Raw genomic sequence first — 19,567 nt, 5'->3', positions numbered from 1 at the left:
TGCTCGGCTTGAGCTTGGTGCTGCCCGTCCTCGCAGACAACAGCCGCCGGCACGGTGACGAAGGCATGGAGGGCATGGAGGGCATGGCGGACATGGCGCCGGACCAGCAGGACTCGGAATACCCTCCCACTTACTTTGCGCATCCCGAGCATGCCCACGTGCTGTACGCGCACATTGCGCTCATGACGGTGGCCTGGGTGGTTCTGCTCCCCATCGGTAAGTCGCACACTGGTCGCACAAAGTGCCGCCATGAATCGTCAGCAAGATCTTGGAAGGCGTTTTGGCTAACCAGAAGCCCGCCCGGAATCAACAGCCGTCGCCCTGTCGCTGGCCAGGTCGCGCTACGTCCTCGCCTCGCAGTTCGTCTTCCTCGCCGTCAATGCGCTCGGCCTCATCGTGGGCACGGCGTACAACGCGCAGACGCCCGACCTGTACCCTCACAATGCGCACCACCCCATCGGCTGGATCGTGACCTGGGTCGTGTCTGCGCAGGTGGTTGTCAGCCTGCTCCGGCGCGTCGGCGGGGCCCTGACGGGTGCCGCTCCCACTAACACCGCCGCCGATCAGCTAGCCGAGGAGCGCCGCGCCTTCATCCCGCTCCCTAGCGGTAGGGCCGCCAGCTACTTCGGCCACTACCGCCTGTCCAACGACAGCGGCCAGGGCTCCGAGCCGACGACGGAGTCGCTGCGCAGCAACTCCTTCTCGACGCTGGCCGACCGCGATGCCCAGGAGCCTCACCCCGACAAGGAGCTGCACGACGATGACGACGAGCTCGACGGCCCCGCCATGCCCATGCCCATGCAGGCGTCGCCCGCGCCGCGCAGCAGGACGGCGCTCATGGCCCTCAAGGTCGTGTCTTCGCGCGTCTGGAAGTACATTGATTTCGGCTACAAGACGGTGGACCGCATCATCCTGCCCTTCGGATTCATTGCCTACATTACCGGCATTGCGACCATGGGTCGACTCTTTGTAAGTGCCTGCCTGCCTGCTGTCCTGTCCTGTCTCTTCCCCCATTGGCGGGAACTATTCCATCACCTGCCCGCACACAAGGAATCCTTTTTGCTGACAACATACAATCAGGAGGGCACTGCCATCTACAGCGGACTTGCTCACTGGATCAAGGGCGGCATCTTCTTCTGGATGGGCCTCCTCACCCTCGGCCGCTGGTCCGGAAGCTTCCACGAGGCCGGCTGGGCGTGGAACCTGCGCCCCCAGCGCAAGGCCGGCAAGCGATGGACTCCGTCGGCAGAGTTTGTCGAGAGCGCCCTCATCTTCATCTACGGCTCTACCAACATCTTCCTCGAGCACCTGGGCAGCAGGGATGGCGTCTGGACCCCCAGCGACCTCGAGCACTTTTCCATCACCGTCCTGTTCCTCGGCGGCGGCTCGGTACGTTCTGACGCGCAATCACTGAAAAACTTTCATCTTCGTCAATACCGTGTTACTGACTTTACACTGCGACAGATCGGCATGCTTGTCGAATCTACTTGGTTGAGAAGTCTGCTCAATACGCTGGTGACCAGCAGCCAGCCCACTTCCGCCGACGAGAGCGCGACCCTCGAGCCTCCGGAGACGTATGAGTTTTCCATCAATCCCATCCCGGCACTCGTCATCCTCCTGCTGGGCAAGATGATGGGCGGCCACTCGCAAGAGACCATGACCGGGACCATGGTACACAAGCAATGGGGCAACCTGCTGCTCGGCGCTTCGCTGGCCAGAATGCTCACATACGTCACCTTGTACCTGAAGCCGCCCAAGTCTGTCTACCCCTCGCGGCCGCCCACCGAGCTCCTGGCATCGTTCGGCCTCGTCGCGGGTGGCATCATCTTCATGTATAGCGCTGCCGATACCATTAAGGGCATGATCCACTATAACCTGGAGCCAATGTCACTCTACACCATCACGCTGGGCTTTGCCGGCTTGTTCATGTCTTGGGAGCTGCTCGTGTTGGCTCTCAAGGGGTGGGCGACCCGCAAGGAGCGCAACTCTCAGGCTTCCACTTATGCTTGAAACACTCAAGACATTATATTCAAGTCCCTGTCCGTGGAAAGAGGCTTGACACGACTTCAGCATTTGGGACGATGCGTGCTTTAGGTCCGGCTTTTGACCTAGGCGGCGTTTCCTATGGTTTTCCCTTTTTTTTTTTTTTTTTCTATACGACCTTTGACGCAATTCTCTCTTACAAAGATACCCATCATGATAAACCGGGAGGTGGATAGGATACCCTTGGCCATTATGATACCACACGTTCATTTTTCCTTTGCAATGGAGATTAGTGCTATAAGTAGTGCTATAAGTAGTGCTATGAGTATCGCTATAGGCAGTGTTTGGAGAGTATGCTCAGGAGAGTAGTCTTAGGATGGAGACGAAGGCCTTTTCATGAAGGCCACCATAATATAATGGATGAAGGATGCACTGAATCTGAACCTCGAAGCATAGTGACAATCGACTTTTTTCCTTCATTGCCATTGAGGAATCCTTCCATGCTGCTTCTTCAGCCCTTTTAGTTAACAGCTTTTGCGATTCCGGGATAGCCTGCTTGTCTTTGAGACGTGAAACCTGGGAGCAGCTGCTCCAACACAGGCCAGAGAAAGACTCGATGGCCCAGGCCGGTACTCCATAGTCATGTCATTGTAGAGTTCTGTGGAAGGGCGCACACAGAGTTCTATGCCATGGGCGGGTTGATGAGCGACCTCAGCCTCTATGGCGTGTCTTACGCGCAAATGTCACTGGCACTAATCTTTGCATGAGATTTTTGTCCGCCGGCAAGAAGGAGACTATGGTGGTAAGGAGGGGGGGAAGAAGAAGCAAGCTTACCGTGACGATGAACCAACAATTTTTTTGTTTCTTTCTTTCTTTTCCCTCCTTCTCCCTTCTTACTTTCAGCCCCGGCGGCCCTCTGCAGCCTTGAGCACGGCGTCCTGCTGGGCGGGGGAGAACTGGGCGGCGCCCTGCTGCAGCGCGTGGACGAGGAAGGGCACCGAGTCGGCCTTGAAGTCGTCTGCGTTGCGGACCTTGTCGAGATCTTCGGCGAGTTCCTGGGTGAGTTTCTGGAGGTAGAGGGAGGAGAAGGCGGGTTTGGGGGGGTTTGCGTCTTGGGGCATTGCGGATGTTGGTGTTGGCCTTGGATTCTTTGAGATAGAGTGTAGTATTCAGAATCGGGATGTGATGTAAAAGGACGAACTGCAGTGTAGGTAGTATAAGGTAAAGAAGGTGAAGAGAGTAAAGAGTGAGAAAGTCTCTTATCTGATATCCGGGATGGTGAGAAAACGGCTACCGAATTTGTTAGCGCTTTCGGATGTGTGGCTAGGTAGGTAGCGCCTCAATGGCCGTCGCCGCAAGGCTCAATTGATGCATCCGAATGAATAGGAAAGAACAAATCTACCTTGTACGCGAGATATTCTGAAGTGGTACATATGTTATTATCCTAGAATATCACTTTTACCTGTTCAATAGCGCCGCTATAACAAACACTGCTAACTTGTCTGTCAGCCTGCTGAAAAGGCAATCGATGTTGAGTATAGTAGTAGTTGTACTATACGGAGTATTAGCGCATCGACGAGATCGGCACATGTCTTCTGTCCCCCCACTGGCTGAAAGTGAACTGTACTTTACCCTTCAGCCGAGTTAATGCGCGTGCTCCAAGCAATCCGATTGTTCCAACTACCTGACCTACTGCCGACTTGGCGACCTGCATCCTCAAACAATTATTATTTATTTGATCATCACCTTCACTGCGAATCTTCTCCTCAGCCTCATACTTTGGTCCCTTCCCAATTCAACTTCACCGCATCTCTCCTACTACATTCCTTTCTTCACAGTGCATACTGCATCGGTCGCTACTACTTCTCGACGATTATTCCCCGGGGGGGCGGCAATCCAAGCCCTTGGCCGAGAGGCGCGTCGAAGCCGGACAGAATCGTCACCATCACCAACCATTTCCACTTCCATTTCCACTCCCATCCCACAGCAGCCATGGCCACACGACCGACGACGCCGGCATCCCCCAAGAATGCCAAAATCAAGTCCCCTTCGCCGGGATGCCCAGTCTTTGGCTGCGGTGGGTGCTGAAGCTGCAACCAGCCCAATCATTATAAATCATCCAAACTGCTTACTGACTGACTGCCTCCCAGAGCATGTCCAGATCCTCCTGTGCCAGAGCCAAGAGGTCATGAATAGCTCCATCGCGCACTACAAGATGATCCTCCGCGGCATCTTCGATACGACCCCGATCCTTTCTCAGACGTCGACCAACCAGGAAGGCCGCCCCGTCACTTCCCTTACCTCGAATTATCTGTGCCTGCAGTGCCCGGTTACCCTGAGCGAGGAGGACCGATTGAAACATGGGACGGAGAAACTGCATCGCTTCTGTACGTGGCAGCTCCGATGCTACCGCCGAGATACCGCCCTGACTTGACAGTTGCGCTTACAATCACAATTGCAGACGTCGATTCCCGCACGGGCGCCCTCTATTGTCAGATATGCGACGACTTGGTCTGGGACCCTACGTTGGAGGAGCTTCGAGTGCGGAAGATAGGGACCGGCACATTCTCAAGTATGCAACACCCCCGTTCAGCCTCTTTGACGAGGTGGTCCTCCGCATTTGCGCCCCCTTTCTCTCCTCTCTTCCCTTTTGCATCAAGGCCCTTAGTTGGCCTTCTTCCTCTCGGCTCGCCGCTAACCTCTCCTTAACAGCAAACCGAAAACGAAAGCATGACGAGCTCTTTGCCGAGTCATCCAAGGAGGACCCTCGCATCATCTCAGCCAACACAACCGTCGCCTCGTGCCGCGCGAGCGGTCTTCGCGGCATCTACAACGCAGGGGCGACTTGCTACCAGAATGTCGTTCTCCAGAGCTTCCTCCACAATCCCCTCCTGCGCAACTTTTACCTCAGCGACGGGCACCAGAGCAGCGAGTGTAGCATCTCGCACTGCTTGAGCTGCGCCATGGACGACATGTTTCAGGATTTCTACGCACTGGAAAGCACTAACGGTTATACAGCCGCCAACATCCTGTCTGGCTTCTGGATCTCTGAGAAGAAGGCCTTTGAGAATCTCGTGACAACAAAGGAACAGGATGCCCATGAGTTTTTCCAGTTTTTGGCAGAGGAGCTTCACGAGCGAAATGGCGATGGCAAGAGGCCGCAAAGCGGCAGCGAGCATACGTGCAACTGCATTATCCACCAGACGTTTTACGGCAAGATGCAGACAACCACAACCTGCCAGAACTGCCACAACTCGACCCATGCGGTCCAGTCATTCCTGGATCTCAGTCTCGGCGTCGACACCCTGGCGCAGAGACGGGCCAAGAAGACTGGGCAGAAGCTGCCTGCGCTCACGTTGGGCGACTGCTTAGATGAGGAGTACGTCAAGTCGGATAAGTGCGAGTACAGGTGCCACAAATGCGCGTCGATACAGCAAGCACGGCGGCACACCAGCATCAAGCGTTTGCCCAACGTACTATCCATACAACTCAAGGTACGCTTTGCCCATCCCCATGATCTGGGAAAAAGACGCCGTGGTGGCCCCGTGACTGACACAGAGCTGCAGAGATTTGAATTCAAGCAGGGAAAACACGACCGGGCGGCATCCAAGATTGACAATCCCGTCTCGTTTCCTCTCCAACTCAACATGCTCCCTTACACCAATCGGGCCCGCAACCGCGACAGTCGAGAGAACTTGGAACTGGAGAGATCCTGCACGTATGACCTCCTGAGCGTCGTCGTTCACGTCGGCGAGATTGAAACGGGTCACTACGTGTCATACTGCCGTGTTGGGGATCAGGTATGGCTCTCATCTCATTCCGCTATAGGCTACTGTGGCTAACACTGTCAGTGGTTCAAATTCAACGACCACAAGGTAGAGCTGGCCCGGGTGTCCGATGTACTCGGCGCTCAGGCCTACTTGTTGTTCTATATCATCCGATCTCTTGCCTGAATAGGCACCATCATCTAGCCATCAGATAACGGCATTATAACCATCTCCGCGAGGTCAGGGTGAGTCGGCACGTATTGGAGTATCCCGCAACTCATCATTAGACCCCATGCGGCACCGTAGAATCGGTATTCGTCCTAACTTTCCCGTCCACAAATCTCGTCAGATGACAGACTTTTTTAACAATAACCCGGTGGCATTCTATTTTCAACGCCACTTCCAGCTGGGACACTCGAAGTTGGCATAGCAGTAAAACTCGTTGCTTAGGCCCCTTGTGTGTTTGGGCTCGAAAGCAGTCGTCTGGACACCCAGAGCCTTGTATAACTTGAGGATGAGAGACTCCATTCTCTCTCCGGTACAGACAATGAGACGAGGTGGCGGCCCGGCACCGGTTGGTTTGAGAAGCCAGCGAACGGTCAGGGCGGCTACGGCAGAGGAGGCGGTCATCAGCTTGCTGACCTCGGGGAGAGGAATCAGATGTTGAGGTGTGAGAGGTCTTTACCTTTGGTCTGGCAATCTTCGCTCAGGAATGGGGGGTCACAGATGATTCTGTCGATGGACCCTTTCAGATGGCCTGGTGCACATGTCAGGTTACTGCAGGGTCCATGAGACGGTGGGATTTGTCAAATAACTCAAGAGAGCTATTGGCCTCGTCTTACCTGGCAATTTAACTGGCTGTTGAAAGTCATAGAACGAAAACTCTGGGAACACGCCGAAGCGGTTGTCGTGCTCCAACAGGACCAGCTTTGGTTTCTCATGGTCGCTTTTACTCCGCTGCAGAGAGAACAGGGGAACCATTAGCGTATCTATGCGGACAGGCTCCAATGAACGGAAGAGATGGCTATCGTGATTGACAGTATAAGTGTAGTAATAATTGTGCTACTCACCAGTATATTCTTGAGAGCGACAAAGACGCTCGGCGCAGAGACGACGCCGATGGTCATGTCACTCGTTGCATCTCTGAGCAGCTCCGTGGCGAGGGTATTTGCAGTTTCATCTGAATACTATTATTTTTTTCCCCAGTCTCACATGTCAGTATCATCAAATCTCAAGCAAAGAATACATGGGGGGGCGGGGGCGTTTGTTCATGAGTGGCATACCCAGAACTGAGACTCGTTCCAGTCCTCGGCAAAGGTGTCGATGGAGAGCAGGCTGTTGTTGCTCTCCGCCTCGGCCTGGAGCTTCTGGAACTTGGCCTGGTGCTCTTCGCGTTCAGCCTCGAAGGCGCGGAGGGCCTCGAGGGCGTGGGAGGAGAGGGTGCTGTTGTTGTTTTTTTTGTGTGGTGAGCTCATGTCAGTCTTTCTCCATACCTCCTAACATTTTCGTCTCTTTTTTTTTTTTTCCTTTCACCTTGAATTGGAGTTGAGATGGGGTTTGGGGGCTGGGAGGAGTAGTATTTGCTTACATGGGCTCGTCGTCGCTATCGGACATTTTTTGTCGAATTTGTATATGAGGTAGTGCTTTGAAATTGTCAGGGGTGGTTTCGCTGGATATCAAAGTTGATTGGGGGGGGGGGGGATTCAGAGAAAAATTACTCGCGGCGTTGTGAGAGTTCGAAATGCACGGAATCTACTAGCAGGTACCGGTTTGTCCACAGAGAGTACATGCTAACGGCTAAGGCGCAAGTATAGGCACGATGTATTTGTGCGTCAACACTACTTGGCACGAAAGCTAGGACAAGGTATAGCACATTGTCGCATAGGTACAGCTGAATGCTTGTGATTACAGGTTAGGTGCCATTACCTATGGAAGCACAACCCAGGAGATAACATCATCTGCTGGAAGCAAAGTCTGAAGATGTTCATTGCCCTTGACTTCAATTGAACTTTGATGCTTAGGTAATTAATTACTTGTCGGGAAATTTTGAGAAATTGGCAAGCTGCTGCAATCTATAAACACCAGCAGTGTAACTTGGCATATCAATGTCAAGTCATCCATACATTCTCTACATGCAATGAGCCTCTATCCTAGTGCATCCCGCTTCTACGGCAATTCTATGGCATCTAAATGGAGAAATCCTTTGACTTGGCAATTGTTTCCTGGCACTTTGAAAAGATGGCGGCTTGTCGGGCAACCTCGGCCAGCCTGCCAATGACCTGCCCGTTGGCCGTTGAGAAGCCATAGTACGCATAGGGAATGCCGACCTCCTTGCAAAACTCAATGACCAGCTTCTGCGCATCGCGGAAGTTGTGGCGCGGCAGACGCGGGAACAGGTGGTGGACCGCCTGGAACTGCAGGCCTCCGTGGATAAAGTCCAGCCAGCGAGGGCAGTCCACGTCCATGGTGGTCCGCAGCATCATCTGCGGGAACGACTCCTGCGGCCCCAGATCCGTGGTGCTCATGGCAAAGTGCGACAGCACAATCTGGACGTGCAGAGGAGATGATGCAATGTGGCTCACCATCACATAGACAAATCGCGACCAGTTGTCGGGTATCGACTTGTACAGGATTCCGTAGCCGAACCAGCACCAGAAAAAGATCTGTCCTGCCAGCTCAAGCCAACGGAGGGACGCGGCCTGGCCCTTTCGCGGTCCTCGTCCGTTGATGATGTAGTCCCATGAGAGGACATAGAGGTTGAAGCGGCCGAATGCCAGGAAAGGGTAGTAGGTCCACGGCTGGATACGCAAGAGCACCTTGGCAACAGCGTCGTACTCCATGACTCGGTCGTAGAAAGTAGACCGCAAAGATCCCAGCAGGCGATGGGAAACAGCGAATATGGGCATATGCTCAATGTCGGGATCGTGCTCGGGAGCATTCGTCACAATGTGGTGGACGTTGTGGTTGTGCTTCCACCAGCCGAGGGAGAGGCCACCCACAAAGTCGGCGATGAAGATGCCAATAAATGTGTCAATGTAGTAGTTGTGCGTGATGCCCATGTGGCCGGCGTCGTGGGCAGAGAAGACGAGCTGATGCCATAGGAAGCCAAGGCACAAGGCGCTGATCACGTAGTAGCCATAGGAAAGCGTAATCAGCATCGAGGCAAACAGCGAAAAGTAGCGGAAGCACTCCCAGCCGTATGCCGCGTAATTCGTCTTGTAGAGGCCAGCATCGATGATCTTCTGGTGCAGCTCGCGGTATTTGGCAATGATGTGGGCTTGCGTCGCCTCGTCAACAGCGGGATACTTTTCCAGGTCGAGCTGGATATACTCGCGAGTGACAATGTCCAGATAGGACATGCCGTCCAGCGGCACCTTATCTGCCGTCGATGCCGATGAGACCGACTCCGACCTCGCTGCTCCAGATCCCGACAACGCACTCTTTCGATCCCGCAACTCGCTTGTGTCGACATCGAAGACGGGCGAGGGCGCGCGGGAGCTGGAGGAGCTATTGTCCTCCCCGGTTGAGACGGCGTTGATGCCTTTGCGGCGGTCCGATTCGATCTCTTCCATAGTCCGGAACACACCGCCTTGAATAGGTGGCCTGAAGTTGAGCCAAGAACCCTCGATCCGGCCAATCCGGTACCGTGGCATTCTCTCTTTTGCCTCGTCGGAATGGATACTAGAAACAGGCAAAGGAGGTCATTAGCAATGTGTTGAGTGCATGAGCCGTCCTAGAGAAGCGGTTCCACGTACACGTCGACCCAATCGGTAGCATCTCTGCCCACCAAGTGCATGATGGCTTTGTCACCTCCAGGGTGATACTGCAGCCATCCATCCAGCTTCAAGACATAGCCGCGGTGGATGATAATTTGTCGTCCCTTGGCAATCAAGTCTTCGATTTCATCACGGGACATGAGAGGTAGGACTTTGGTTCCGCCAGCACCGTCGACCGGTTGACGAGGAGAAGAGGTCGTCGCCATGGTGCGGATAGATGAAAGCACGGAAGAAAAAAGGGAACAAAAAATGAAACACCGGCCAAGTGCTATGAGCAAGGGAAGACCAAGGCAAGGAACGAGGCCGCCATCAATTCACCGCTTCAGATTGAGAGGCGGCAGACATCGACTGACTTGGTGGTGCAAGTAGAACGATTTGTGAGGCACTTCGCACGTCCAGGAACATACATAGCATGCCAGGTACCCGCACGAGGCGCCCGTTAAACTTGAACGGGTACTAAAGCTCTAGCCATGGCCCAAACGGGCATTAGCTGTTGGGAAACACGGCTCAAATGCAGCCAAGATGTGTAATACGGCGTTGCGGGGGGGGGGCGAGACGTTCTATAAGACGTAATCAAGCTGCCATTTCTAGAAAGACAAGCAGAGAGCGAAGTTGGCATTTGGATCTGGATCTGAAGAGATATAAAGCGCATGATTTGATCAAATTATTTCGCACATTTCAGTGAGAAAATGAAGAGGCAATCTGAGACCGATTTGCAACCATATTAATGAAAGCCACAGATTGAAAGGCTTGAGACCAGAGCGGGTATGCGCAACAAAGACATTGGTAGACGACGCGCAATGAATCGGCATGTCACTCAACAACTGGGGAGACGTGGTGTAGGTGGTAAAATGTTTTTACTGAAGTGCATTTGAAAAAAACCCTAACTGATTCATGATCATAGCCGTGGGGGATTAATGTACAACCCAGACGTACAAAAGCAACCGTAAACCTTATCCCTTGACCCCTTTATGACAACCAAAACGACCTCGAAAGAAAGCGCAGAAAGACCAACGGTAAAATTACAATTCTTGGCTGGAGCCCTTGCCGGCCTTGCCAGTTGTCTTCTTGGGCAGGAGGTCTGAGACGCGATGTGTTAGTAACCATTTGAATTCGGCTTGGGATTTCGGATGTCTTACTCTGGTGGATGTTTGGCAGAACACCACCCTGGGCGATGGTGACGTGTCCCAGCAGCTTGTTCAACTCCTCATCGTTTCGGATGGCGAGCTGAAGGTGACGGGGGATGATACGGGTCTTCTTGTTGTCACGAGCGGCGTTGCCAGCCAGCTCGAGGATTTCGGCAGCGAGGTACTCGAGGACAGCGGCGAGGTAGACGGGAGCACCGGCACCAACACGCTGAGCGTAGTTGCCCTTGCGGAGAAGACGGTGGACACGACCAACGGGGAACGCGAGACCGGCCTTGGAGGAACGGCTGGAATGGAGTCAGAATTGCATCCTTGGATTGATTTCGTTTTGTTTTGGTTGTGTTGTGATGGATTTGGAACGCGTATGACCGCGTCTCAAGCTTCGACTTACGATTGAGCGTTCTTGGAGCCAGAGGCCTTGCCGCCAGATTTGCCGCCGCCAGTCATTTTGAAGTTGGGGGTTTTTGGTTAACGTGGAAAAAGTAACGTAAAGTGTTGATGCGAGATGCGCGAGATGCGGCAAATGTCAGAATGGTAATCGTGCAGCGTGGAGAGTTGAGAGAAACAGTGTAAATGCAGAGGTTTGGATTTGGCGGGGGGCTCCAAAGTTAAGTACTTTTTGGTGCTCGCCGCGCGAGATCAGCAATCACCCTCCCTCTCGCAGCTGTTGCGGCGCTAGGCCTGTTGGGGAAATGGACGTGTTCCAGCAAAACAATTGCGACAATTTGAGGGTGCGGGGGGGCGTGCGCAAAAAAAGGTACACGCAGGGAGTACCTCCAGAAGGTAAGGGTCCCGAGAATGATGCGGCTAATGCTCGCTCCGGGTACCTTGACGGTACATGCTCGATATCGCGGCCCTCAGCAGGCTCTCGTCGTGATCTCCGCCCCGTCTCAGGGCTGCACCATGTATTGACACGGCTGGGATGAGCTTCAACGGCGCATGCACGAGTGTTGCGCAAATTCCTTTGTTAGACGATACGAGTCCCCCGATGGCTGGGAGTGATTTGCCATCTGATGATGGCACCAGGACTCCTGGCTGGGCCCTTTGGCACTCGTTGACTCCTCCTACGCGGCAGCAAAGCTCTTCCTTGGTGACACGCGTGCTGGTATGGTAGCGTATTGTACTGTAAACAGAAGACAGCGGCAACTCCACGTTTAGATGGTAGACAACAGTGAAAATTACGATTGCAGTCTCGAAGACGACGGAACCAATAACGAGATCTAAATGGGGTCCAATCTGGGCCAGACTGGGTCAATCTTGATGCCATGAGATCTTGCGTGAACCCGGCCGCTTCATGTGCTTGCAGTATACGCGCAGATATGCCCCGTTATACAGATGGATATCATTTTGCGGACTCTCATCGTGACTTTGATCTTGATCAGGCAACTGGTCTGTGCCCGGTTTCTCTTTGTCCATGCAATGTCTGCTCCAAATGGTGGGTTATACGTAAGGAGATGGGTTCAGTTACTATGGAATCCCTTCGTTGCCTTTAGGTTATCCAACAACACCACTGGTGAGCATTTGGCCTAAGAGTATTTACCTCACCAAAGCCGTCTCACTATCACATCACGAGCATACATATAATCCAAATAGACCAGAGAAGCGAATAAACAGAATTTCATATGATGCGTAGTAGACTGAAGCTACAATTGCGCACAAAGCAGTTCTATTCACATTACAGGGTAAGCAGGCCGAAGCATCAAGATGAGGCTAGTATCCAGGCGCGCTCCGTCAAAACATCAGTAGCGCGCAGACGCAAGGCGGGAGGTACATGTGCCGCTGAGATCACGGCAGAAAAAGGTACATTGGCCCTCAGCTGCAAGGCGGGCTCGTGGGGAGAAAATGATGCAACAAAGAGAGACTTGGCGTCAGCCAATCACGTGGCTCTCTGCCTGCGAGAGGAAAAGGCTAGTAATACCGAGCAGAGGTACAAAAAAAAAGGCGGGAGAAAAAAACAACAAAAGAGCTCGACGCGACTAGAAGCTATGGAGCGGGCAAGGCAATCGCATCACATCATTCGGTGCAGGCCGTCAATTCACCTGGACCACCGCCCCCAGTCACCAGAAGAAATGCGTGAGAAAAAAAAAAAAAAAGGCAGTGTTGCGCCTTGCCGAGAAATGCCTAGCGTGAGCAGAGCTGCAACACAAGCAGTAGCATTTTCTGGGTACATTGCAAATACCAGCGCTAGCGGCAGCAGTGAATTCCACCACATTTTTTCCCTCTCATGTTTTTGCCCTCCCCCCCCCCCCCTCTTGCCTGTGGCGCTCAATTCTGAGTGGTCCAGCGAGCGGTACCTAGCCTTACCGCACATTTTCGCAGCGCAAGGCCCGTACCCGCGAGGGCGTGCACGCGCCTGGCCTCGCTCGCGCCACCCCTTCCTGCTCCAGGCCAAATCAGTAATCCACCGGCCGCCAACGCGTGCCAGCTACAAAAGCCCAGCTCGTCCCCAAGAACGTCGTTCCCGCACCCATTCACTTTTCCCATCATCACCCGCTGCCAGTCCGCCCTTCTGACATCTTGCATCATCAACACTCAACCTTTTCAGTCTCTGAAATCTATTTGAAATCAACGTTATTTTCAAAATGCCTCCCAAAGCCGCCGACAAGAAGCCCGCCGCCAAGGCTCCCTCAACTGCCAGCAAGGCTCCCGAGAAGAAGGATGCCGGCAAGAAGACTGCCGCCTCTGGCGACAAGAAGAAGCGGTCAAAGACTCGCAAGGAGACCTACAGCTCCTACATCTACAAGGGTGAGTCAAAAAAGCAACATGGAGTTCCAATCTTCCTTTTCCTCCCTCAACCTCTTTTACCCATTCCATACTTTGGCTTTTATTGTGCACTCGATTCTGACTTTGATATGCAGTCCTCAAGCAGGTCCACCCCGACACTGGTATCTCCAACCGTGCCATGTCCATCCTGAACTCCTTCGTCAACGGTAAGCTTTGATCGCGTCTAGCATTTCTTGTTTTCCGCCCGGTTTATTCTGACTGTGAATTTAGACATCTTCGAGCGCGTTGCCACCGAGGCTTCCAAGCTGGCCGCCTACAACAAGAAGTCCACAATCTCTTCCCGAGAGATCCAGACATCCGTCCGACTGATCCTGCCGGGTGAGCTGGCCAAGCACGCCGTCTCTGAGGGCACCAAGGCCGTCACCAAGTACTCCTCATCCACGAAATAAGAGGGGTTCATGACGACTGGGTTCTGATTTCACATCTGAAAACTTGGGTTTTGTTTGCGTGACTTTAGTGTCTTTACTCGAGACGATGGGTGACTGTGTTTCGCCTTTGGGATCTCTTAATGCGTTACGGATGGTTTGCTTTATGGGGGCAATGTCTTCACGGTCAATGGGGTTCGCGGTTGTACAATAGCTATCGAGGATATCTCGAAGCAATGGTTTCTGCACATTATGCTATTTTATTTTCCTCTGCATCAACAATCACAGAATCTTCTAAAACTTCGCCTTGTCCATGCTCGCTCTGTTCATTACTCCTGTCCGAGGCCCGCCCGGGATTTTTTCATCGTTTGGCTCACAGGATGCAGGATACCCTGATTGTCGCTGGCGCCAAGAGGCGTCCCGGTGCTCCAGCCCATCTTCTCCATCATGGCTCGGCCTCGATTCTCAGTCCCCAGCTCTGGCGCCGACGCGCCAATGACTTCGCCTTCGTGATAGCTAAAAGCGCCGCCGCCGGATCGACCTAGCGGCTTTGAGCCCTTTGGTCCCTTCGGTCCCTTTTGGCCTTGCCTGTTTTTCCTGCTATCCGCCTTGAACGATGGTTGGCGGCCGAATCTTCTCTTGATCATCACAATGACCTGCTCGAATTCCCGTTCGTTGTATGACGTCTTTTTCGTCCTGTACAGCACTGGTCTACGCTGATCGCCGCCTCCGATCGACTTGGACTTGATACCGAGCTTGTGCGACAACTCATGGACGCCCTTTCTCGTGTGTGGGTCCATAGGTGGCAGACTCAAGCTGGACAACGGTGAGTTTGGATGGACAAGAGTGTCATTTTGATGGGGGGCAGGGTATACGTACGTTTCTTGGGATCCTGCGAGGAAGGCCTTGACCTCTTCGATAACCTGGCTCATGGTGATGCCTGTCGAATACTTCGCTCGCAGGTCCACCTGTCCCCTCTTGCCAAGCAGTCCCATTGCCCGCAACTCTTCCCTCTCCTTCTTGCGCTCGGCCTTCTTGTGCCGATCATTATTGTATGCAGTTCGGAGAGCTTCCTCGGTATCCGAATCAAGACCTTCGGTACTGAAGGGCAGGCGGCCTCCCTTGCCCTTTCTGCGCCTCACGCTGGGCCTTTCCCAGTCCATCACATCAAACCCATTGTGCTCCTCAAGGATATCGTCGTCCTCCAGCTCACTAGGGGGAGAAGCGTCAAGAAGTCCATCGTACACGTCCGGGTCGATAGCGTCATCGTCGCTAGTATCATCATCATCTTCTTCTTCTTCATCATCATCATCCACGGCCTTTGGGCCCGCAGTAGCTGATGGATTTCCTTCGCCGTCTTCGCTGCTTTCTTCCTCCTCATCGTCATCCCCAAGACCTTCAAACATCTCGCCATTCTCGCGCATGTTGGCGATATAGTCAGCGAGCATAGCGTCTTCTTCCGAATCCTTGCCCCGACTCCGCCGCCCACGTGCCTTTCCCCGTTTCCTTGTTGGCCACAACAGATGGTCAGAATCGTCGTCATCACCCTTTGCAGGACGGATGGGTAGCCGTTTGGGAGATGCTTCGGAAGTAGCCGAGATTTGCTTTTCCACCGCCCTTATCTCGGTCTCTATGGTCGTGAGTGTGATGTTGGGCCCCTGCGTCTTGGCCTTCCTGGCGTTTCGACCCTTAAAAACGATGACCTCATCGCTGGAACCGGTATTATCTGTTTCGTGATGGCCCTCAATGCTTTCTTCGGGGGTTGCTTCTGTTGGTACTCGTTCTTCAGATTCCGTTCTTCCAGGTGCTAGTCCTTCATGTTCATCTTTCTCTGGGGCTGTTTCTCGAAGAGTTGTTTGCTCCAGTGTCGCTTCTTCATCCGCTTCCTCGCCATTCTCTGCTTCCACAAATGATGCTCGTTCAGCTGTCAGATCCACAGGGTTGGCTTCTTCAGACGTTAAATCAACAGGTTTGGGCTCTTCGAATGTTGATTCAGCGAGAGTTGATTGTTCAGACGTAGGCTCAACAGGCTTCCCTTCTCCAGATGCTGGTCCGACAGGTTGTGTTCCAATAGATGTCACATCAATGGGCTTTGTCTCTTCAGTTGCGTCTTGTGACGTTGCTGCAACTGGTGCCGCCTCTTCGGGCGCTGCTTCTCGGGGCGTTTCTCTTCTAGGTGCTGCTTCTTCGGCTATTTCAACGGTGCTCGATGCATCCTTCGCCTTGTCGTCCTGCGGCGAGAGCGACTGCAGTGGATCATGAGAGCCGGAGCTGACGAAGACGACGGGCCTCTTTCGAAGCTGCACAGTACTACTCCAGTCGTGTTGTGATGAAGTTTGACGAGCTTCTTCCTCCAACGTGAAGCCTGATGATAGAGAGTATTTGGTAGTCAGTTATATATATTCGAAGAAAAGACCCAACAAGATATCGCTGGGAGCAGTACCGCGAAATGTGACGTCGTTCCTTGGGCTGGGGCTGCTAAAGTTTTGGCCCCGACGAGGCGACTGGTTCCAGCCGTTACGCTGCTTTTGAAAAGCACGATTGCGTCCCCCCATACCGCCTGAAAGCTGATTAACTGCAGTGATCCGATGGCAAGAGTTCGTGACGACGGATTCCCTAGAATTCGTGATCCTGGCTGAAGCGATACCCTGGTAGGTAGATGGACTAGTGAAGGCTTGGGAGTGACTACCGGGCACGAATTCCAGGTATAACCGCGTATTAATGGCCTGCCATTCTGCTTATATAAGGGGCGACATCAAGCTCGTTGAGCTCTGATTACCTAATAAAGCCTCGTCAACCCAAACTCTGCCTGCAAGCCTCAAAAGTCTCAAGGTAAGTTTGTCATTGCAATGCAAATACGCGAACTGGACATAAATGCCCTTGTAGTACTCCTACGTATTTGGGCCGTATCATAAATATCCTCAAGGTAGAGCTGAGTAGATATTGGTAACAGGTAGGTAGATGACAAGCATCAAGATACCGCGGCTTGCTTCATATTTATTAATTCGGTGAAGCCCATTTGTCGGAATTTTTAACTAGCATCAATTTTGCTACTCAAGCAGGACTAGCGCACCGCCCCAATGTGGCGCACCTCCAACTTATTTCGAACCTCACGGCTTGTATGATCTTTGGTGGGCAGGGACAAATCGGCAGCCTCACCAACGATCCCGAATTGGCCAGCTCAAGGACCTCACCAGTCGCTCCCTGCTGTGAATTCGGCCACCATGGTGCTCTCTACGCTCTCTCGAGGGGCTCTTCGCAGCTCCGTCGCCGCCGGCGCCAGCGGCAAGCGATCCCTATCCGATGTTGCCATCACACGCACTGGCAAAACCATTCTGCGAGTCCAGGGCGGCCGGTAAGCCACGCCACGCAACTGATGCTGGGAGAGGAAGTCAATTAACATGCTGTCTTAGATCATCTCTTGGAGGTACGGTCGACGCATTCCACGATCGAGGATAGGAGGCTAACGGCCGGTGTAGGTCACACTGCGACGGTGTTCGGCGCGACGGGTCAATTGGGCCGGTATATCGTAAACCGCCTTGGTATGTTTCTGGATGAGAGAATTGGCGCTCACTCCGTGCTTGTGCTGTCGCTGACTACTCTGTCATAGCCCGTCAAGGATGTACCGTTGTTGTCCCTTTCCGCGAAGAAATGACAAAGCGACACTTGAAGCTCACTGGAGACCTCGGCCGCGTTATTTTCATTGTATGTCTGTCCCCGACGCCTTGGACGGCTCGATTCTGATGCGCTGGCAGGAATATGATCTTCGAAACACGGCTTCCATCGAAGCAAGCGTCAGGCACTCGGACGTTGTGTACAACCTGGTTGGCCGAGACTATCCTACCAAGTACGAACCACCATCGAACAATATCTCGACCTCAACGGCATGCTAAACCGCGACAGGAACTTTACGCTGGAGGACGTGCACGTCGAAGGAACCGAGCGCATCGCCGAGGCTGTTGCCAAGTATGACGTTGATCGTTATATCCACGTCTCGTCTCACAACGCCAACCCCAACTCGACCTCTGAGTTCTTTGCGACAAAGGTACGCTCCTCGTGTATAGCTAGGGAAAGACGGAGCTGACCTACACCATCTCAGGGACGAGGAGAGCTCGTTGCCAGAAGCATCTTCCCAGAGACCACCATCGTGCGACCAGCCCCTGTCTTCGGATTTGAGGACAACCTTCTGCTGAAGCTCGCCTCCGTTCTGAACCTCTTTACCGCCAACAACATGCAGCAAAAGTTCTGGCCAGTCCACGTAAGCACCCCCCGAGCCTTGAGCTATAAGGTGTTTCTGCATTCATGCTGACGAGCTTCGTAGTCCATTGACGTCGGTGCTGCTCTGGAGAAGATGCTGTATGACGACTCCACGGCCGGCAAGACTTTCGAGCTGTACGGACCCAAGCAGTACAGCTTGGCAGAGGTTGCGGCTTTGGTGGACAAGGAAATCTTCAAGAAGCGACGACACATCAACGTGCCCAAGGCCATTTTGAAGCCAGTGGCTGGGCTCCTCAACAAGTACCTGTGGTGGCACACCCTGTCTGCGGACGAGGTGGAGCGAGAGTTCATCGACCAGGTCATTGACCCTGAAGCAAGCACATTCGCCGACCTCGGTGTCGAGCCGGGCGACATTGCTAACTTTACGTACCACTACCTGGTAAGTGCCGTGTTTCCTGAAACTTGATGCGGTGGTCAGACGGCTAATTTGATCCTATAGCAAGGATTCCGAAGCTCCAACTACTACGACCTGCCCCCTGCGACAGAGAAGGAGAAGAGGGAGGACAAGAAGTACATCCATGTGTTGGATGAGCTGTAAGAAAGACGCATCTGTACATCTACGAGGGAGTATATACAATATTATTACTACTAAAACCAAGGAGAGAACAAGTGCTCTGGATGTTGCGTACATTGGTTCCTTTATTCTTACAAAAACAACATTCGGATTCTTGAAGAAGGGGATACAAAACGAGGAAGAAGAAGAAGAACAAAAAAAAAAAAGGCAAAGCAATTACTCAGGCTCTACTGGAACCTCCAATACCTGTGTTATGCATGTTGGGTCTGTCACTATAGTAATACCCAATCCGTGATATTGAATCCTGCAGAGCACAGCCTCTCAAGAGGAAGCTGAACTTCCAGGAGGCGCCTTGGCGCAAAAAACATGCTAAAACCTGCCCAAGCCTTCAAGGTAACTTTGTTCCTGGCGCGGCCATGTGTTGGCGTCAAGGTACAAGGCACAATCTTATTAAAAATTACGTAGTGCCTCCATAATACCACCCGCGACTCTTAATCTATTACTTGGCTGCCCGCGTTGGTTGCCAAAAACTCTCCGTCGTCACACGCCTCACCTCTTCCAACCGCAGCACAAACTGCGCCCGAGTCTCCGAATTGCACATGAGGCCTCCAGCAAGACCATTGTGCCTGTGCTTGCAAGTGACCAAGACGACCCCCAGGGCACCGCGGCCTTCTGCACTACTACTAGTAGTCACTGGATTGCCCGGGCTTTTGCGCTTCCCCACGCCGCGCCGATCGACTTTCGCCTCGTCCGCTCCGGTCGACTCTCGTGCCTCCAATTTGCGAGCACGTGAGGTCAATAAGCAAGGCAATAAGCAAGGCATCACGAGCACTTACACCTGCGATTCTTCCGCAGCGACAACCCTCGCAGCCCGGCAGAGCGCATCATATTCACGTTGTCGCAAGCCAACCCGGACTGGCCGCAACAACCTCGACCTTCACAGCAGTCTCACATT

The 19,567-nt window shown here is 53.2% G+C and overlaps 9 protein-coding genes across 9 annotated transcripts; 4 read left to right on the top strand and 5 right to left on the bottom strand.

The window, feature by feature from the left end:
- Positions 1 to 92: 92 nt before the first annotated feature.
- Positions 93 to 2,010, top strand: TRIREDRAFT_60616 (uncharacterized protein; the record flags this gene model as incomplete). Its single annotated transcript, XM_006964997.1, has 4 exons — positions 93 to 216; positions 314 to 969; positions 1,081 to 1,389; positions 1,465 to 2,010. The coding sequence occupies 4 exons, from the start codon at positions 93 to 95 to the stop codon at positions 2,008 to 2,010; spliced, it is 1,635 nt and encodes a 544-aa protein (XP_006965059.1).
- Positions 2,011 to 2,882: 872 nt separating this feature from the next.
- TRIREDRAFT_106755 (uncharacterized protein) lies at positions 2,883 to 3,104 on the bottom strand (the record flags this gene model as incomplete). The annotated part of the gene is made up of 1 exon (XM_006964838.1): positions 2,883 to 3,104. One exon carries the CDS (start codon positions 3,102 to 3,104, stop codon positions 2,883 to 2,885), a length of 222 nt encoding a protein of 73 aa, XP_006964900.1.
- Positions 3,105 to 3,975: 871 nt separating this feature from the next.
- TRIREDRAFT_77364 (uncharacterized protein) lies at positions 3,976 to 6,211 on the top strand (the record flags this gene model as incomplete). The annotated part of the gene is made up of 5 exons (XM_006964996.1): positions 3,976 to 4,060; positions 4,445 to 4,555; positions 4,696 to 5,477; positions 5,550 to 5,783; positions 5,835 to 6,211. 5 exons carry the CDS (start codon positions 3,976 to 3,978, stop codon positions 5,934 to 5,936), a joined length of 1,314 nt encoding a protein of 437 aa, XP_006965058.1. The 3' UTR covers positions 5,937 to 6,211.
- Positions 6,212 to 7,936: 1,725 nt separating this feature from the next.
- Positions 7,937 to 9,732, bottom strand: TRIREDRAFT_61367 (uncharacterized protein; the record flags this gene model as incomplete). The annotated part of the gene is made up of 2 exons (XM_006964837.1): positions 7,937 to 9,431; positions 9,506 to 9,732. The coding sequence occupies 2 exons, from the start codon at positions 9,730 to 9,732 to the stop codon at positions 7,937 to 7,939; spliced, it is 1,722 nt and encodes a 573-aa protein (XP_006964899.1).
- Positions 9,733 to 10,430: 698 nt separating this feature from the next.
- Positions 10,431 to 11,215, bottom strand: hh2a (histone H2A). Its single transcript, XM_006964836.1, has 3 exons — positions 11,063 to 11,215; positions 10,666 to 10,958; positions 10,431 to 10,607 (listed from the first exon to the last, which is right to left on the bottom strand). The coding sequence occupies exons 1-3, from the start codon at positions 11,116 to 11,118 to the stop codon at positions 10,549 to 10,551; spliced, it is 408 nt and encodes a 135-aa protein (XP_006964898.1). The 5' UTR covers positions 11,119 to 11,215; the 3' UTR covers positions 10,431 to 10,548.
- A 1,924-nt stretch (positions 11,216 to 13,139) lies between these two features.
- Positions 13,140 to 14,133, top strand: hh2b (histone H2B). Its single transcript, XM_006964995.1, has 3 exons — positions 13,140 to 13,416; positions 13,530 to 13,601; positions 13,666 to 14,133. Exons 1-3 carry the CDS (start codon positions 13,254 to 13,256, stop codon positions 13,842 to 13,844), a joined length of 414 nt encoding a protein of 137 aa, XP_006965057.1. The 5' UTR covers positions 13,140 to 13,253; the 3' UTR covers positions 13,845 to 14,133.
- Positions 14,134 to 14,149: 16 nt separating this feature from the next.
- TRIREDRAFT_106744 (uncharacterized protein) lies at positions 14,150 to 14,752 on the bottom strand (the record flags this gene model as incomplete). The annotated part of the gene is made up of 2 exons (XM_006964835.1): positions 14,150 to 14,636; positions 14,700 to 14,752. The coding sequence occupies 2 exons, from the start codon at positions 14,750 to 14,752 to the stop codon at positions 14,150 to 14,152; spliced, it is 540 nt and encodes a 179-aa protein (XP_006964897.1).
- Positions 14,753 to 14,962: 210 nt separating this feature from the next.
- Positions 14,963 to 16,375, bottom strand: TRIREDRAFT_106743 (uncharacterized protein; the record flags this gene model as incomplete). Its single annotated transcript, XM_006964834.1, has 2 exons — positions 14,963 to 16,185; positions 16,264 to 16,375. Coding segments are annotated over 2 exons (1,335 nt in total), but the record flags the coding sequence as incomplete, so codon positions are not given.
- A 604-nt stretch (positions 16,376 to 16,979) lies between these two features.
- On the top strand, positions 16,980 to 18,636 carry TRIREDRAFT_77353 (uncharacterized protein; the record flags this gene model as incomplete). The annotated part of the gene is made up of 9 exons (XM_006964994.1): positions 16,980 to 17,175; positions 17,234 to 17,247; positions 17,300 to 17,362; positions 17,431 to 17,525; positions 17,576 to 17,667; positions 17,724 to 17,865; positions 17,920 to 18,078; positions 18,142 to 18,477; positions 18,538 to 18,636. The coding sequence occupies exons 1-9, from the start codon at positions 17,045 to 17,047 to the stop codon at positions 18,634 to 18,636; spliced, it is 1,131 nt and encodes a 376-aa protein (XP_006965056.1). The 5' UTR covers positions 16,980 to 17,044.
- Between the last annotated feature and the right edge of the window lie 931 nt (positions 18,637 to 19,567).

This window comes from Trichoderma reesei, assembly GCF_000167675.1.
Source record: "Trichoderma reesei QM6a unplaced genomic scaffold TRIREscaffold_8, whole genome shotgun sequence".
NCBI classification, from domain to species: Eukaryota; Fungi; Ascomycota; class Sordariomycetes; order Hypocreales; family Hypocreaceae; genus Trichoderma; species Trichoderma reesei.
This window is presented reverse-complemented; position numbering and strand designations above follow the sequence as displayed.

What these genes read in the sequence shown, in the direction of transcription:
- hh2a (XM_006964836.1), bottom strand. Translation starts at nt 11,118, where the DNA reads ATGACTGGCGGCGGCAAATCTGGCGGCAAGGCCTCTGGCTCCAAGAAC. An exon ending in GGCTCCAAGAACGCTCAATC is followed by an intron (nt 10,959 to 11,062) that starts GTAAGTCGAAGC and finishes ACTCCATTCCAG; the next exon opens with CCGTTCCTCCAAGGCCGGTC. An exon ending in TCTGCCAAACATCCACCAGA is followed by an intron (nt 10,608 to 10,665) that starts GTAAGACATCCG and finishes ATCGCGTCTCAG; the next exon opens with ACCTCCTGCCCAAGAAGACA.
- hh2b (XM_006964995.1), top strand. Translation starts at nt 13,254, where the DNA reads ATGCCTCCCAAAGCCGCCGACAAGAAGCCCGCCGCCAAGGCTCCCTCA. An exon ending in CAGCTCCTACATCTACAAGG is followed by an intron (nt 13,417 to 13,529) that starts GTGAGTCAAAAA and finishes TTTGATATGCAG; the next exon opens with TCCTCAAGCAGGTCCACCCC. An exon ending in CCTGAACTCCTTCGTCAACG is followed by an intron (nt 13,602 to 13,665) that starts GTAAGCTTTGAT and finishes CTGTGAATTTAG; the next exon opens with ACATCTTCGAGCGCGTTGCC.